We start from the raw sequence: 17,451 nt of genomic DNA, 5'->3' as shown, positions 1-17,451 counted from the left end.
AGGGGTGGGGAACAATGGGGGGGTCACAAGGGGAAAACGGGGGAGTTCTGGGGGGGATCCAGGTAAGGTGTGAGTGGAGGTGGAGGTCCCAGGGCTGGGGGAGCGGGGCCTGGGCGTAAGGTAAAGGATGGGGGAGGTCCCAGGGACAGAGAGGGGGGCTCTGGCCTGGGGGACTGGGTCACAGGGGCCATCACCAGATGCAGACACTTGAGTGGAGGGCAAGTGTTTTTACTGACCCGTGCCTCACTTCTTCCTGCCCCTGGGGTGGGGGCCTGGGCCCTGCTCCAGCTGGGCCAGGCGGGCGCCCAAGCGCTGCTCGCTGCCCCGCATCTGCTCCAGCAGGTCCTGCCGTGCCGCCCCCAGCGCCCGACCTAGCTCCTCCTTGATGTAGGTCCGCAGCGGGGCCCGGGGGCCTGTGGGGGCAGGATGGGGGTCAGGGATACCCTCCCACTTCCAGAAGGACACCCTGCCCCACTCCCACAGGACCCAGGGGCCGGGCCAGGCCCCCACCCATGTCTCACTTTCAGGGGGAGCTGGGGGGCTGGTCTCCTCCTCTGGCTCCTGCTGCAACTCCGGGGTGAGGGCACCCTCCCCGGCCTGGCCTACTGGGGGACAAAGAGCGTGAGCGGGTGCCCCATAGCAGGACAGCCGGTATCCCAGAGTCCTTTGCGGCTAGGAGGAGGCTCCAGATCTCACCTTCCCCCGGGGTGGGCACTGGCTGGGGCAGCCCCACGTACCTCAGGGTCAAATCCAGGCGCACCTGGGGGTGGAGACAGAGGTTGTGGGTGGGGCATCAGCAGGCCCCATCCATACCAGGTTCTCCCATTCTATAGCCAGGCCCCACCCCTGCAGGCTCCTCCCTCTCTGCATGGCCCCGCCCATGCCAGCTGACTCCTCCCACTCCCTGCGATCAAGCACACCCCTGTTGGCCCTGCCCACTCTCCAGAGCCCTGCCTTGAGTTGGCCCCCACCCCCTCTACTGGCCCCACCTGATTGGCATAGCTCCCAACTGCTGTTCCCACCCATCCTGCTGACTCCGCCCATACCCCATAGCCCCACCCACTCCTGTTGGCTCCCCCCCACTCTGCATAACCCCACCCACCCCTGCAGGCACCGCCCTCTCCGTGGCTCCACTCACTCTCTGCGGGCACACCCAGCCCCTGCTGGCCCCTCCCACTCCACATGGCCCCATCCACTCCCCATTGCTACTCCCCCCTTCTTCACTCAGCAGCCCCACCCACCCCAGCTGCTTCCTCCCACTCTGTGGCTCCACCCCCTCCCATTCCCTGAGACCACGCCCAATTTTGCTAACCCCTCCTACTCCCCAAGCCCTGCCCACCCCAGATGGCTCCTCCCAGTCTCCATGATTACACCCCTCCTATTGAACCCCTCCCACTCCCTGAAGCCACGCCCAGCCTTGCTAGCCCCTCCCACTCTCCCAACCCTAGCTGTCCCCTGCTGTTCTTTGCATAGCCCCCCCTCCTCGATGGCTCCTCCCTGTCTGCCTGGCCACGCCCACCCACGCTGGCCCCGCCCCCTCTGGTACCTGGGGTGTGAAGGCGAACTTGTAGAGCTTGAAGTGGTGGAAATAGGTGTTCTGCACGTAGTCCTCGACCGCGGCCGCCTGCCAGGGGCTGAACAGGTCAATGCTGAACGGTGGGTGCTGTGGGACAGGAGAGGGCACTGCTGGGAGAAGCTCGCAGCCTCGGGGCACTGTTAGGGGGAAGCTCACGGCAGGGTGGGCCCTCACCCGCACGCAGTGGCAGAGCAGCAGACGGCGGAAGTAGCTGTGACACTCGTCCAGGTTAGGCAGCGGCGTCTCTGCGGGCACCGGGCACGGGTTCGGCGCTGGCCACGCCCCTCCTGTGGGGCCCCGCCTCCCTGTGGACTTTGCTTGTCCCCCCCCTTCTTGACTCCTCCCACTAGGAGGCTGCCCTGCTGACTCCGCCTGGCCCCACATTCCTGTGGCCCAACCCTGGGAAGCCCTGCGCTCCTAGGCCCCACCCCTTCCCTTCAAGCTCCTCCTCTTCCTGCTAACCACACCCACTGCCTCCAAGCCCCGCCCCTTCCAGCCAAGCCCCTCCCCAACCCTCTAGTCTTGCCCCTTCCCCCCAAACCCCTCTCCATCCTTCGAGCCCCGCCCACTTGCTCCAAGCCCCTCCCTTCCCTCTAGCTGCACCCACTCAGTTCAAGCCCCTCCCCATCCCTCCAAGCCCCACCCACTCCAAAGTCCATCTTTCCCCCAAGTTCCTCTAGCCCCACCCATTCCATTCAAGCCCCTCCCCATAACTTCAAGCCCCAACCACTCCAAAGTCCCTCCTTTCCCCTCCAAGTGCCATCCCTTCCTTCTAGCCCCACCCATTCTATTCAAGCCCCTCCCCTTCCCTCCAAACCCCACCCACTCCCCAAACCTCACCCACTCTTAAGCAGCTCCCCTCCCCATCAAGCTCTTGCCCACTCCAGCCCCACTCACTCACCATTGGCCTTCCCATCCCTTCAAGCCCCTCCTTCTCCCTTCAACCCCTCTTTTCCACCCCTCCATCCTCCATATAGGCTCCTCCCCTTCCCTCTAGGCCCACCCCATGCCCCCCTTACCGGTGCAGGCCTGGTGGGTGTCATGGAGGATGGAGAAGAGGGCAGAGGCCTGCTCGGGGGTGAAGCCCTGCTCCCGCCCGAACCACAGCGCGTGGGTGTAAAGGTCCAGCAGGATGGCGGCTCGCCCGCCCTGTGCCCCCCCATCCAGCTGCAACACCTCTGCCAGCACCCTGCAGAGCGGGGACCGCTGCAGCTGGCTCTGGGGTGGGCATTTGGGGCTGAGTGTAACAGAGCTGCAGCCAACTCTGCGGTGGGCGTCGGGTGTAACAGAACTGTGGCAAGCTCTGGGGTGGGCACTGGGGGCTGAGTGTAACAGCAGTGGCCAGGTCTGGGGTGGATGTCAGAGGACGAGTGTAACAAAGCTGCCCCCAGCTCTGGGGTGGCACTGGGGGATGGGTGTAACAGAAGTGCAGCCAAGGCTGAGTGTATTGGAGCTGCAGCTGGGTCTGGGGTGACACTGGGGGCCAGGTGTAATAGAGCTGCAGCTGGGTCTGGGGTGGGTGCCAGGGGCCGGGTCAAAGGTCACTCACCCCCTCATCTCCTCTATGGTCCGGGTCTGGTTGATGAGGTCCATAGAGTGAACATCCAGGTACTTCCTGCAGCAGGCAAAGTTGTGCTGACACTGTGATGTGGCTGGCTCTGGGGTGGGGCACTGAGGTGGGTAGAGGGGTGCTGCAATGCAGCTGGCCCTGGGGTGGAGCTGCCCCATGCCCCATACTCACCACATGCAGATCTGGGCTTCATGGTGCTGGGGCTACAAGAAAGGGAGGCAGGTGTGAGCCTGGGCATGGAGGCGTGGATGCTGGAGTGGGGCGTAATTTGTGGGGTGCAGGCACCCCCCTCCAGGGCCCCTGTGAGAGAGCGGGATGGAATGGGGCAGGCCCAGACGCCTGGGTAACAAGGCTGGGGTTCGTTAAGGGGAATGGGGGTGCTCTGTGCTGCAGGGGTGACTCGCGGCCCAGGGCAGGGGGTGGATGCCCAGCCCCATCAGGGGTCCCCTGGCCAGCCCACCTGGGGATGCCAACCCGACCATGGATGAGGCCCAGCGCTAGCACCCGGGGGTGGGGAAAGGCAGGGACACATGGGTGTGTGTATGGATATATGTGGGGGGTGTAGTGTCTGCGTATTGGTATTTGTGTGCGTGTGTATGGTGTCTGTATTTGTGTATTTATGGTATTTGTGTATGTAACATCTGAGTATTTGTCTATTTTATGGTATTCCTGTGTGTGTGTGTGCTGTCTGTATTTGTGTTTATAGTATTTGCGTGTGTGTGTAGTGTCTGTGTATTTGTGCATTTCATGGTATTTGTGTGTGTATAGTTGCATAGTGTCTGTATTTTGGTGCTCCATGGTTTGTGTGTGCGTGTCTGTATTTATAGATGTTTGTGTACGTATATGTTTAATGCTACAAGTGTGTATTTGTGGGGGGGTTAATATAATATATTATGTGTGTGTTTCAAGCTGCATGTGTTCTGTGTAGTTAATGCTGTGTGGGTTTATACGATATAGGCACGTGTATTCCCACAAGCTCAGGTCACTAGTAGGGAAGTGCTGCGGGGCCAGGGCTGCAGGCCAAAGGTGTGCACGAGGAGTGGTTGCTCCTGAAGGACGCGATCCTTGAAGCACAAAGGAAGTCCGTTCCCACGCGGAGAAAAGGTACCAGAAGGGCTGGGAAGCCGTCTTGGCTAAACGGGGAAGTCACGGTCCTCAGAAGAAAGAAGAAAGGCTCCTAAGCGCTGGAAGCTCGGGACGGGCCCCAAGGACTATTCCACGACGGCCCGCGTTTGCAGGTAAGAAAGGCGGAAGCAGCGACAGAACTTGGATTAGCAACGGGGATCGAGGGCAAGGAGAAGTCCTTCTTTAGGTACGCAGGGAACAGGAGGACACAAGTGGCAGTGGAGGCCATTGCTCAACAGCTCAGGAGAGCTGGGTACTGGCACCCAGGAGAAAGCCGAACTCCTGAATGACGACTTCATCTCGGTCTTTCACGGGACCAAGGGGAAAACCACGGCAGGTAGCGTAGAGGATGAGCACGGTAGAAAGAATCGCCTTCCTACTATTGCTGTAGAACGGGTGTATGACCGATTAAAAACCTTGGACGTATATAAGTCAGCGGGACCGGACGATCTGCATCCGAGAGCGCTGAAGGAGCTGGCCGAAGTCCTTGCGCAGCCCCCGGCGAAACTCTCCCACACCTCGTGGCGCTCGGGAGAGGTCCCTGAGCGCTGGGAGAGGGCCCGTGCTGTGCCCATCCACAAGCAGGGCAGGAGGGAGGGCCCGGGTAACTATAGGCCCGTTACCCTGACTTCCATCCTGGGGAAAATCCTAGAAAAGTCCATCGAGGAGTCTGTCTGCGATCAGCTTGCAGAAGGCTGGATCCTGAACGACAGCCAGCGCGGCTTCACCGTGGGCAGGTCTTGCCTTACCAACCTCGCCTCCTTCTGCGACCAGGTAACTCGCCACCTGGGCACGAGACAGCAGGCTGGCATCGTGTGCCTCGACTTCCAAAAGGCCTTTGCTGTGGTACCCCACCACGTCCTCGCGACGGCATCGGAGGATTGCGGGCTTAACTCCGAGAGTCAGAGGTGAGAAACGGGCTGCGGGGCAGGACCCAGAGCGTCGCAGCGAACAGATCTGTGTCGTCCTGGTGAGAAGTGGGCAGCGGTGTCCCGCAGGGGTGGTGCTGGGTCCAGCGCTTTTCAACATCTGTATTAACGATTTGGACGTGGGGTGAAGAGGTCACTGGCCAAGCTCACGCACGACACCGAGTTATGGGGGAGCGCGGTCGCGCTTGAAGACAGGCTGCAGATACAGGCGGACCTAGACAGGCTGGCAAGTTGGGCGGGCCGGAACCACTTAAGTTCAACACTTAGAAACGTGAGGTGCTCCAACCTGAGACGATCAACTCCCTCCCTGCGCACCTACGGGCTTGGCAACACCAACCTGTCCAGCGCCGCGAATAGAAGGGACCTGGGGCAATACCTGACCACAGTGTGAACATGAGCCGGCACGCGATGCTGTAGTCAGCAGGGCAAACAGTACCCTGGCGTGCATCCACTGATGCATCTCCAGCGAAGCCAAGGAGGTGATTCGTCCGCTCTACTCCGCACTGGTGAGACCGCAGCTGGAGCACCGCGTCCAGGCCTGGGCGCCGCACTTCAACAAGGACGTGGACGAGCTTGAGAGAGTCCAAAGAAGAGCCACCTGTACCATCAGGGTTGTACATGGCAAGACATACGAGGAAAGGCTGAGGGACCTGGGACTCTTCAGCCTGAGGAAGAGAAAGCTGCAAGGGGAGTCCGCTGGTGTGCGGGTGCTCTCCAGGGTGCAATTCATAGATTCATAGATTCATAGACGCTAGGGTCGGAAGGGACCTCAATAGATCAAGTCCGACCCCCTGCATAGGCAGGAAAGAGTGCTGGGTCTAGACGACCCCAGCTAGATACTCATCTAACCTCCTCTTGAAGACCCTCAGGGTAGGGGAGAGCACCACCTCCCTTGGGAGCCCGTTCCAGACCTTGGCCACTCGAACTGGGAAGAAGTTCTTCCTAATGTCCAGTCTAAATCTGCTCTCTGCTAGCTTGTGGCCATTGTTTCTTGTAACCCCCGGGGGCGCCTTGGTGAATAAATACTCACCAATTCCCTTCTGTGCCCCCGTGATGAACTTATAGGCAGCCACAAGGTCGCCTCTCAACCTTCTCTTTCGGAGGCTGAAAAGGTCCAGTTTCTCTAGTCTCTCCTCGTAGGGCTTGGTCTGCAGGCCCTTGACCATACGAGTGGCCCTTCTCTGGACCCTCTCCAGGTTATCCGCATCCCTCTTGAATTGCGGTGCCCAGAACTGGACGCAGTACTCCAACTGCGGTCTGACCAACGCCCTATAGAGGGGAAGTATCACCTCCCTGGACCTATTTGTCATGCATCTGCTGATGCACGATAAAGTGCCATTGGCTTTTCTGATGGCTTCGTCACACTGCCGGCTCATGTTCATCTTGGAGTCCACTAGGACTCCAAGATCCCTTTCCACCTCTGTGCCACCCAGCAGGTCATTCCCTAGGCTGTAGGTGTGCTGGACATTTTTCCTCCCTAGGTGCAGCACTTTGCATTTCTCCTTGTTGAACTGCATCCTGTTGTTTTCTGCCCACTTGTCCAACCTGTCCAGGTCTGCCTGCAGCTGTTCCCTGCCCTCCGGCGTGTCCACCTCTCCCCATAGCTTTGTGTCATCTGCAAACTTGGAAAGAGTACACTTCACTCCCTCGTCCAACTCTCTGATGAAGACATTAAAGAGTATCGGTCCAAGGACCGAGCCCTGCGGGACCCCACTGCCCACACCCTTCCAGGTCGAGACCGACCCATCCACCACGACTCTCTGGGTGCGACCCTCTAGCCAATTCGCCACCCACCGGACTGTGCAGTCATCCCAGTCACAGCCTCTTAACTTGTTCACCAGTATGGGGTGGGATACCGTATCGAAGGCCTTCCTGAAGTCCAGGTATACGACATCCACCCCTCCTCCTGTGTCCAGGCGTTTCGTAACCTGGTCATAAAAAGAGACTAGGTTGGTCAGGCACGATCTGCCTGCCACGAACCCGTGCTGGTTTCCCCTCAGCATAATTTGTCCTGCCGGGCTCTCACAAATGTGAGCCTTGATAATTTTTTCAAAGACTTTGCCAAGGATGGAGGTGAGACTGACTGGCCTATAGTTGCCCGGGTCCTCCTTCCTCCCCTTCTTGAAAATGGGGACCACGTTAGCCCTTTTCCAGTCCTCCGGGACTTGGCCCGTGCTCCACGAGCGTTCGACTATTCCTGCCAGTGGCTCTGCAATGATGTCGGCCAGTGCCTTCAGCACCCTCGGATGGAGCTCATCCGGGCCTGCCGACTTAAAGGCATCCAGTTCTTCCAAGTGACTCTGCACCACCTCAGGATCTACGCATGGAAGTCTGGCGCCTTGCTGCTGCCTCTCTACAACCCCAGTGAGAGACTTGTCGTGCCCCTCGCTTAGGAGCACTGAGGCAAAGAACTCGTTGAGGAGTTCAGCCTTGTCCCCCCTGTCCGTCACCAATTGTTTCTGCCCATTTAGCAGGGGTCCTATTCCTCCCTGGGCCTTCCTTTTACTCCCTATGTATCTAAAAAACAATTTCTTGTTGTCCTTTACTTGGGTTGCCATCCTCAGCTCCATGGTAGCTTTGGCCCGCCTAACTGCCTCCCTACAAGCACGAGCAGAGGAGGTATATTCATCTTTAGTGATCTCACCCTGTTTCCACTTTTTATGTGCTCCCCTTTTGGCCCTTAGGCTGCCCTGGATTTCTCTGGTCAGCCAGGGAAGCCTCCTGGCCCCTTGCCCTCTTTTTCCCCACATCGGGATTGTCTCCCTCTGTGCCTGAAGGATCATTTCCTTAAGGCACAGCCACCCTTCTTGGGCTCCCATCCCTTCAAAATTCCTACTGTGCAGTGCGTCCTTGACTAATCGCCTGAGTGCAATGAGATCAGCTTTCCTAAAGTCTAGCACTTTCACCCTACTAGTTACCTTACCCACTCGCCGTCTTATGTTGAATTCTATTATTAGGTGATCACTGTCCTCCAGATGGCTACCGATCTGGAGGTCCCCTATCATGTCATCTCCCGTTGCCAATACCAGATCCAGTATGGCATTCCCCCTAGTGGGACCATGCACCTCCTGTGTCAGGTGGAGGTCCTGTACACAGGTTAGAAACCTGCGTGAGCGATGGGACCTTGCTGTCTGCGTCTCCCAGCAGATGTCTGGGTAGTTTAGGTCCCCCATGACTACCGCCTCCTTAGCTTTTATGGTCTCCGAGAGTTGCCTCAGGAGCCCCGCATCTATTTCTTCCCCTTGGTGTGGGGGTCTGTAGCAGACCCCCGCCACCAAATCCCTTTCTCCTTGCCCCCCATGTAGCCTAACCCACAATCCTTCTACTTCCTCAACCTCGGATTCTGTCTTGATGAGGGTTGATGTATATTGCTCACTGACATAGAGCGCAACCCCTCCCCACCCTGTCCTTTCTGTACAGCCTGTAACCCTCAATATGTACCGCCCAGTCGTGGGACGAATCCCACCAGGTTTCCGTTAGCCCCACTAAGTCATAGGTGTTTTGTGCAAGCAGGAGTGATGGAAGCCACTATGCATAATGCAGGTCTGTGAAAATGCAAATGCCTGACAGGGAAAATCAGAGGGGATGGGGGTTAATAGGTGTGCGAGAAAGGGGGTATGCCGACCCGGTGATTGGTAAAATGTAGAGAGTTTGCCTGAGGCTAGTGGGTGGCAGGCAGGTTATAATGTGCCATGAATCCAGTGTCTATATTCAGTCCATGATTTTTTTGATTCCAGCAGATTGATGAAGTGAAGTTGGTCGGCTCGTGTACGAAAGGTGTTTTGCAGATTCCCGTGGAGGATTAGAACTGAGAGAGCGGAGAGAGCGGTTGTCTTGTGAGAGATGTGCACGCACGGGGCCTCGGGGGGTGTCGTGGAGAGATGCAGCGTGCGCTCATTCTGGCGCGCGCTTGTCGTTCGGTGTCTCCTCCGTATTTTCCGTCCGGCCATTCGGTGCACGGGATGCGACGTGTGACATTTCTGGAGGTGCACGTGTAAGGCCCAGCAATGGTGACGGCTCTCTTGTGGGGTGTAGCTGTTCTGGGAGCGGCGGAGAAGTGTTGGCGGGTTTTACGCGTCTTGCCCCGGCGCGGTCGGGATCCGGTCGGCGTGCTTTGTGCCACAGGGTAAGTGTGTCTGTGTACAGGTAGGTGCGCGTGGGCATGTGCGTGTGCACAGACGAGGTCCTTTGGGGAGACGTGGTCTGTTTATTAGACCAACTCAATAGTCGGGGAAAAGTTCACGCTTTGTCAGCCGTGTGCGTGCCTGTGAGGGTGTGTACAGGTGGGTGCCTGTGTATATCTGTGTGTGTGTACACGTGTACATGTGGACGCGCACACGTCTGGGTGTACCTGTAGGTCCATGTGGGCGGGTGTACGTGTGTCTGCGTACACGTGTGCGTGTACACGTGTCTGTGTCTGTGCACATGCGGGTGCACACGCCGCTGGGTGTACGAGTCCGTGTGGGTGCGCACGCACACGTGTCTGTGTGCATGTGGGCGAGTGTGGCGGTTCACGCGGGTGGGTGTCCACGTCTGGGCTCGTGTGGGTGTACGTGTTTGTGCATATGGGGGTGCGCACGTGTGGGTGTGCAAATGTCTTGTATCTACATGTGGGTGTGCACACGTGGGTATGAGTGTGTGTGTGCGGGTGTGCGCACACGCCCACTGACTGCCCGTAGTGACCTATCAGCCGCCCCTCCCTCATCACTCCATCATCATAACGACCCCGCCCCTCATGAATATTCATGAGGCGGCGGCCGTTGGCGAGGCCCCGCGCGCAGCCCGCGGGAGAGTGGTTTCCATGGTGACCCCCCCCCCAGCCCCTCACCTGCCGTAGGACCCCCTCCGACCCCATCGCCGTGCCGGCCACAGATCCGGTCAGCGGCTCCGGACGCGTTGCCACGGCAACCCGAGGCGTAGCCAATCAGATCGCCCGGCTCAGGAGAAGGGGACGGGTTCATCAGTGCAATAGGCACGACCCGCCGGCTTTCCTCTCAACCAATCCCCGCTGAGAGCGCCACCGCGCCGTTTTCCCCCGCCCCCGGTCCCGCCCTAAGAGCCCGGGAGTGCGCATGCGTAGTGCAGAGCTGGGTTCTCGGCACCGCCCCTTGCCCCACGGCGGGGCGGGGTCTCTGCGGCCTAAGAGGGGCGGGGCGGACTCCCGGGTCCCTGGGGGCACGTGGGAGAGACCATTACCTCTATGGGGGAAGAGGGGCACACGGTTGAGACCGTTAGTTCTGTGGGGCTTGGGAAAGACCATTCGTCAGCGCAGGGCGGGCACATGAGAAGGACAATTAGAGGGGTGGCATGGGCATCCGGTTGAGACCATTAGTTCTATGGGGAGGGGGGCTTGGGAGAGACCATTACCCCAGTGCCGGGGGACCAATGGGAGAGACCATTGGAAGGGAATATGGGAGAGCCCATTAGGTCTATTGCAGGGGCCATGTGGGAGAGACCATTAAGTCCATGGGTAGGGGGGCACATGGAAAAGGCTCCCTGATCTAATGAATATTCATGAGCTGCACCACCATGAAGCTATTAATGGGCACGAGGCAGCGGCCCAGGCTGGCCCCATTGCTAATCCATATTCATGAGGTCCCAGTGACTGGGGGTCCCTAGGTGAGCGGTCAGGGTCCCATAGGCCCCGGGCGCGCGAGGGCCTGGGTGTGCAGGTCCGCTGGTCCTGGGCAAGGCCCCCGGGGCCGAAACTTCCTCTTGGAGCTCAGCACAGGATGCAGTTTGTTCTTTCCCGGGCTTGTGAAGCCATCTCGCAAACCACCCTGGTCAAAGTGCGCTTCCTGCCCAGCATCTTAGGGCCCGCGGAGCCGGCAGGGGTGTGCGGGGCACGAGGCAGGCAAGAGCTGCCGGGGCAGGGGAGGGCGGTGTGGGGCAGGGGAGGCCCCGTGCCCCGCAGCCTCTCACCCCGTCTCCTCCCCCACAGCATGGACAGAGCAGACCTGGAGTCCAGCCTGAAGCAGCTGGGCAAGGCAGAGCTGAAGGAGTTCAAGGTCAAACTGAACGACTATAAGCCCCAGGGAGGCTTCCAGCCGGTGCTGTGGAGCGAGCTGGAGAGCGCCGACGTGCTGGACATTGCCCGGGTGCTGTGCGGCCACTTCGTGGAGCCCTACGCCTTGCACGTGGCTGCCGACATCATGGCTCTCATCAACAAGAAGGACCTGGAGTCGACGCTGCGGCAGGCCCATGGTAAGATGGGGCGTGGGCTGGTGCAGGGACAGCAGCGGGGGTCCGCCCACCCCCCCGGTCAGCTGGCTGGGAGGCCAGGAAACATGGGGGTGTCGGGCAGGGGTGCAGATGGACCAGAGCAGGGACGGGGGAAGGGGCTAAGAGGGTAGGGAGGAAGTGGGGGAGGATGGAAATGGCCAGTCCCGGGGGATGGATGGGAGCTGCAAGGTGAAGGAGGTGCACGTGTGCCAGCAGCCCTGATGGCAGGTGGGACAGTGCGGAGGCCTGCGGCCAGCCTCCAGCCCCTGCTTCCCCAGTTGCGGATGCAGCCAATGGGTGCTGGCTCCAGGCGGGGGGGGCAGGGGGGGCACGTTTGTGTGTGCAGCCCTCAACAGGTCACCAAAACTCGTTAAGTGTTCCCGCAGCCCAAGTAATTGCCCACCCCTGGATTAGATTGATGGATAATGGATGGATACGGTGGAGGGAAGGGTGGCTGGATAAAATGGGTGGATTACATCAGTGGGTGGATGGATGGATGAATACATAAATTCAGTGGATTAGATCAATGGATGGACAGATGGATGCATATGATCAGTGGCTAGAGAGATGGATGGATGTGATCAGTGGATGGATGAATTAGATCAATGAATTAAACCAGTGGATGAATGGATGGATTAGATCAATGAATTAGACGGATGGATGGATGGATGGATGGATGGGTGAGGTCAATGGATGATGGATGGATAAGACTGATAGATTACATCAGTGGACGGGTGGATGAGATGATTGGATGGACGGATGGGTGGGTGAGTAGGAGACATCACTCCCTGCCGGTCTCTCCCCCATCCCAGAACAGAGCGCCATCGAAGCTGGGCAGCTGCAATAGCCCACCTTGGACAGAGATGCTGGAGGCTGCAGACATGACCGGTGACTGACCACACAGGCGGCCAAGGCAGCACGTGCCTGAGCGGCGAATGACGTGAGTTGCAGCTGTACGCTATGCAATGAGTAACCAAGCAGCTTGCCTTTCCCATGAAAGATAGCTAGAAACCAGCTATAGAGTTGTTTCAAGCACCAACGTTGTAGCTGGCTAAATCTTTTGTAACTGGACGGCTATTTTTCTATCGCGGTCATTTCTTTATACATGCGGCCGGCGTGAATAAATGGCATGGTGGAGCAGTCCGTGGCATTAGAATTACTTTGCACGGGTGGCCGACGTGAGTTTATTGGATGAATGACAAATTCATAGTGATAATTAGTTTGCAAGTGTCTCCGGTCTGACTCTGCACATGTGCCCAGTCTACATTTATTGTGCGTTTCACCAGTTAATTGTGTACGATATGTAATGTGTGGCAGGGGGCTATGATGATATACTCACGGGTGCAGATCTACCCTGGCTACTCCGAGTGCCCTCGATGAACTGAACAGATCCTTGTTCTGTTTTCCCAAGCTCTGGTTCACAATGTAAAGTGTGGGAGGGCCCATAGAGGTACCGTAATTTCTTACATGCACCCACACACACGTATAAATATAAATATATAGAGATATAAACATAAATATATAGATATAAATTTACAGATATAAGCATTTATTTATATATATATAAATAAATTTATTCTAGAGGTGCAGCAGCTCTGAGTCCCTGCCGGGTCCCAAGTGTGAGCGGCTGGCCCTGCAGTCCCACCACCCCCCCCCCCGCCTGCCCTACCCAGGGGCTGCTTGAGCCACAGGTGGCTTGTCCTGGGAAGGAGCCTCGCGAGCGCCCATCAGGCGTGACTGCCCATGATCAGCACCTGTCCCACCGCTCCCCCAGGGACCCGCAGCTCCCAGCAGCTTTGGTGCAAGTCCCTGGACCCTGCCCCTGCCCCTGCCGTCCCATATATCATCTAATATGGGCGGAAGGTAACCGAGCGGAGCATAACTCGCCACTCACACGCAACATCTGGCGTGAGCGCGGCGAGCAAGCACTCCTGACCACGCAGTGCAGCTGGCCCTGGTCCCCCAAGTGCCACAGCTGGGGTGCTGGCGGCTGGGACCTGCAGCCTGTGCAGCCTCCTCGCACCGTACCTCCAGCCGCAGCCCCGCAGATGGACGTGCCCGTGTGCAGCCACAGGCCCTGCCATGTTCCAGGTAAGTCGGGCACGGAGAGACTGGTCGCAGCCGGGGAGGCAGTGGAGGGGGTAAACGAGGCCTGAGGGCTGGGCCTTGCAGGAGCTGCCTGAGGCGGGCTCATGCAAGAGGCCGAGGGCAGGCAATGCCTGTGCCCACCCTGCAGCCTGACTCGCCTCCCAGGCTGCCTGACCTGGATGTAGCACTTCACCACGTCTCCCCAAAGTCAGGGTAGATGTACATCCGACAGCCTGGAGACCTGGGATCACGGCTCTGCTCCAGGTCAGGTCAGTCTAAGTTTCAGCATCCGAGCTGTCTGCCTGGGTGAGATGCTCCTGCCTGCTCTCACCTAGCTGGACCCATTCCCCTGACGGGAAGTGAAACATGGAGGTTCAGACCCAGGACTAAAACCAACAGTCAGGCTGGGGCTGCCACCACTGTGCTTTTTGAGGCTCTCAGCTGGGGGCACTTAGTGCCTACAAGGAGGAGCCCGCTCAACAGAAGACATATTAGCCAGCATTTCCAGGAGCCTGGGGGGCAGCGTGTTTTCGGGGCTAAGTCCCACGCTGCTCCGTCAGCGAGACTGGAGGTCAAGTCCTGATACGGGAACGGTGGGTGTTTGGGTGCAAGCAGTGCGACTGTTCATCTCGACTAACACAGGACCCCGTGCAAAGACACCAAGCCCCCCGTCTTTAACGCTCTCGTTCCACCTCAGAGGCACCGAGTCAAGGGGCGCAGCACTGAGCTCTGTGTTTAGAGGTGCTTGCTAGCCTGGTGGGGAGAGACTTACCCTAGAGTATCGGTGTCATGGGTTTGAATCCCAGCCTGGCTGGTAAGGTGGTTACTTCTTTGCTCTTGTGGCCTCCTCCCTCTTTCATTGCTGGGGCCGGAGGCACCGGGTCAAGAGGCGCAGCCGACAGCCTTTCCTTCAGCAGAGCTGTCTGGCCTGGTGGGCAGAGTGCTTGTCTAGAGAGTGGGAATTATGGGTTCAAATCCCACCCTGGCACTGTGAATAAGCTGATCTCTGGGGCCAGTTCTTTACTCGCGGGGCCCCCGACTCTTTCATTGCTGCGGCCAGAGGCATCGAGATAAGAGGCGCACCCGACAGGCTTCCAGGAAGGAGAGCTTGCTGGCCTGGTGGGTGAGGCGCTGCCTTGAGACACTGGAGGCATGGGTTCTAGTCCTGTGTGTGTCTGGGCTGGTGAGTGATCCTGAGTGAGCCCAAGACCCATGGCCTGGGTGCCCCCCTAGCTGTGCTGTTTGAGCGCACAGCAGCTGGGGTTGGCTCCATGCTGCTGCTCAGCATGACTTTGTTGGCGCAGGACCTTTTGGAGGTCACGGAGAGGTCGCCGGGGGGGGGGGGTCTGGGGGCGTCCGGTTTTGGCACTCCAAATGTACACGTACAGTGTACAGTCGTACGTACAGTGTACAGTTGTCCAGTGAATGTAGACTGGTTTTGACTAAAAGGCATACACGCAGTCAGTAACAGAGACGTGGACGTCTACGTTCACCTGGACGACTGTACACTGTACATGTACATTTGGAGTGCCAAAACCGGATGCCCCCAGACCCGGGCGACCTCTCCGTGACCTCCAAAAGGTCCTGCACCAACAAAGTCATGCTGAGCAGCAGCATGGAGCCAACCCCAGCTGCTGCGCGCTCAAACAGCACAGCTAGGGGGGCACCCAGGCCATGGGTCTTGGGCTCACTCAGGATCACTCACCAGCCCAGACACACACAGGACTAGAACCCATGCCTCCACTGTCTCAAGGCAGCGCCTCACCCACCAGGCCAGCAAGCTCTCCTTCCCAGAGCCCTGTCAGGTGCGCCTCTTATCTCGATGCCTCTGGCCGCAGCAATGAAAGAGTCGGGGGCCCCACGAGTAAAGAACTGGCCCCAGAGACCAGCTTATCCATACCAGGGTGGGATTTGAACCCATGACCCCAACTCTCTAGACCAGCACTCTGCCCACCAGGCCAGCCAGCTCTGCTGAAAAAGAGGCTGTCGGCTGCGCCTCTTGACCCGGTGCCTCCGGCCCCAGCAATGAAAGAGGGAGGAGGCCACAAGAGCAAAGAACTTACCCAGGAAACTACCTTACCCGGCCAGGATTCAAACCCACAACACTGATGCTCTAGGCCAGTGCTCTCCCCACCAAGCCAGCAAGCTCTCCTTCCTGGAGACCTGTCAGGTGTGCCTCTTGACTCGGTGCCTCTGGCCGCAGCAATGAAAGAGTCAGGGGGGCCTGGGAGTAAAGAACTGGCCCCAGAGACCTGCTTATCCATGCCAGGGTGGGATTTGAACCCGTGACACCAAGTCTCTAAGGCAGCACTCTCCCCCCCAGGCTAGCAACCTCTCCTAGTGAGAATACTCTTGGCCGCACCTCTTGACCCGGTGCCTCTGGCCGCAGCAATGAAAGGGACAGCAAGCTGGCCGCGCTGCAGTACTCAATGCCAGGGCTCGGGCAGAGGTGCAAGTGCAGCCAAATCAGGTGGAGAGAGTGCAGGTTTTTTTATTTCTCTCTCTCTATCTCTATATTGCTCTGTCTCTCTGTGACACAGGAGGGAGACAGCTGGAGAGACCAAGGGACGGGCAGGACCCGGACCTGGCTCGCAGGAGCACGGGGGGGTGGGGTTGGTCACCGGGGCCACGCGCGCTGCCCCCGAAGGGACCCTTTCCCGGCTAGTGGGCTGCCCGGCCCGGCCCGGCCCGGCCCACGCCTGCCTCCTGGAGCACCAAGGCGGGCGACCGCTGCCCCACGCCCTGCTCAGCGTCGCGGGGCATCTTCCCCTCAGCACCGCCTTTCCCGCCAGGCCCCGCCCCTTGCTGCTGTCCGAGGCTCCGCCCCCTGCGCACCACCGCGACTCCGCCCCCTTCGCGCAGGCCCCTCCCACTGCTCCTCACGCTCCGCTTAGCCCCGCCCCCTCGGCGCTTACCGGCTTTCCCTCTCCGCCCCCTCCCTGCCCCAGCGCTGCCTGCTCTGCCTCGCGGCTCTGCCCGCCTCGCCTCGCCTCACCTAGCCCGCATGGCCAGCGCCGGCACACCGCGCCTCGGCCCCTCGCCGCGTCGCCCCAGTCCTCCGGCCCCGGCGTCGCGCCGCCAAAGGAGCGGGGTGCTCCAGGCCCCGCCCCTTCCGCTCGGGCTGGCCCCGCCCCTTCCGCTCGGGGCGGCCCCGCGACTCCGCACGTGCAGACAAGCGCCCCGCCCTGGCCGCGCTGCTCCGAGCTGCTCGTGGGGCAGAGCCCCGCCCCCCCTCCCCGGGGACTGTTGAAAGTCTGAGCTCTCCGTCTGGATCTTGGGGCCCCCCCGGCGGGGTGGCCGATGGCGGTGCCGGCGTCCGGCTGGTGACCGGACAGATGACGTTCACGCAAAAAATTCTTCGGGGGCCGCCACTCGTACACTTGGGCGGCTGGGCTCCCGAAAGTTACCACGAAAATTGCGGGGGACAACTAAAAGAAAGACAGGGTGTGCATGTGGGCTCAAAGGTCCAAAACGAGTGCTCCCCCGGGGGTCAGTGAGCAGAGCACCCCGGACAGCGCCCACCGGCCAACAAACTGCTTCAGCTCGCCGGCGGCTCCTGCCCAGCGGTGCTCTGCCCGGAGACGGGCGCGGAGGACACCGAGGAGAAACGCCCCGAGGTGACCGGGAGCCTTCCTGGCCCCCCCCGCCCGCGGGCAGTGCCCGGCGGGTTGGTCTGGGGGCGGTCGCTGCCCTGCACGGCCCGCGGCGGGGCTGTGACCGCTGGAAATCCAGCCCGGGGAGTGTCATCCCCCCACCCCCGCGTACGTGACAGCTGCCTCCTCTTGCTCCGATGACAGCCGTCACACGGATAACGGGACGCTGCTCCGGCTCGCGCGTCACCACGAGGCACGGCCGAGCGGGCTGCCCTTACCGCGCTGCTCTGCGACGCCACGAACGGGCAATAACGGAGGGCAGGATCACGCTCTGCTCCGTGGAAACCA

The 17,451-nt window shown here is 59.7% G+C and overlaps 2 protein-coding genes across 12 annotated transcripts; one reads left to right on the top strand and one right to left on the bottom strand.

Moving 5' to 3' along the window:
- Positions 1–212: 212 nt before the first annotated feature.
- Positions 213–16,596, bottom strand: CFAP119 (cilia and flagella associated protein 119). Of its 9 annotated transcripts, XM_059731553.1 has the most exons (11): positions 10,029–10,378; positions 7,057–7,128; positions 4,255–5,300; positions 3,318–3,349; positions 3,126–3,191; positions 2,596–2,765; positions 1,751–1,863; positions 1,547–1,663; positions 697–760; positions 522–605; positions 213–413 (listed from the first exon to the last, which is right to left on the bottom strand). In XM_059731553.1, exons 4-11 carry the CDS (start codon positions 3,320–3,322, stop codon positions 244–246), a joined length of 789 nt encoding a protein of 262 aa, XP_059587536.1. In that variant the 5' UTR covers positions 3,323–3,349; positions 4,255–5,300; positions 7,057–7,128; positions 10,029–10,378; the 3' UTR covers positions 213–243. The 9 variants fall into 9 exon arrangements, with proteins under 9 accessions (XP_059587536.1, XP_059587538.1, XP_059587532.1 ...); XM_059731555.1 differs by lacking the exons at positions 4,255–5,300; positions 7,057–7,128; positions 10,029–10,378 and adding an exon at positions 16,506–16,596; XM_059731549.1 differs by lacking the exons at positions 4,255–5,300; positions 7,057–7,128; positions 10,029–10,378 and adding an exon at positions 10,397–10,569.
- On the top strand, positions 10,661–12,562 carry LOC132251617 (NACHT, LRR and PYD domains-containing protein 3-like). Of its 3 annotated transcripts, none has more exons than XR_009463613.1 (3): positions 10,661–10,819; positions 11,151–11,404; positions 12,235–12,562. XR_009463613.1 is itself a non-coding variant. In XM_059731583.1 (3 exons), the coding sequence occupies exons 2-3, from the start codon at positions 11,143–11,145 to the stop codon at positions 12,267–12,269; spliced, it is 297 nt and encodes a 98-aa protein (XP_059587566.1). In that variant the 5' UTR covers positions 10,661–10,819; position 11,142; the 3' UTR covers positions 12,270–12,562. The 3 variants fall into 3 exon arrangements, 2 of the variants coding, with proteins under 2 accessions (XP_059587566.1, XP_059587565.1); XM_059731583.1 differs by having other exon boundaries at positions 11,142–11,404; XM_059731582.1 differs by lacking the exon at positions 10,661–10,819 and having other exon boundaries at positions 10,827–11,404.
- Positions 16,597–17,451: the final 855 nt, after the last annotated feature.

The sequence above is a fragment of the Alligator mississippiensis genome, chromosome 7 (assembly GCF_030867095.1).
Source record: "Alligator mississippiensis isolate rAllMis1 chromosome 7, rAllMis1, whole genome shotgun sequence".
Classification (NCBI taxonomy): domain Eukaryota; kingdom Metazoa; phylum Chordata; order Crocodylia; family Alligatoridae; genus Alligator; species Alligator mississippiensis.
This window is presented reverse-complemented; position numbering and strand designations above follow the sequence as displayed.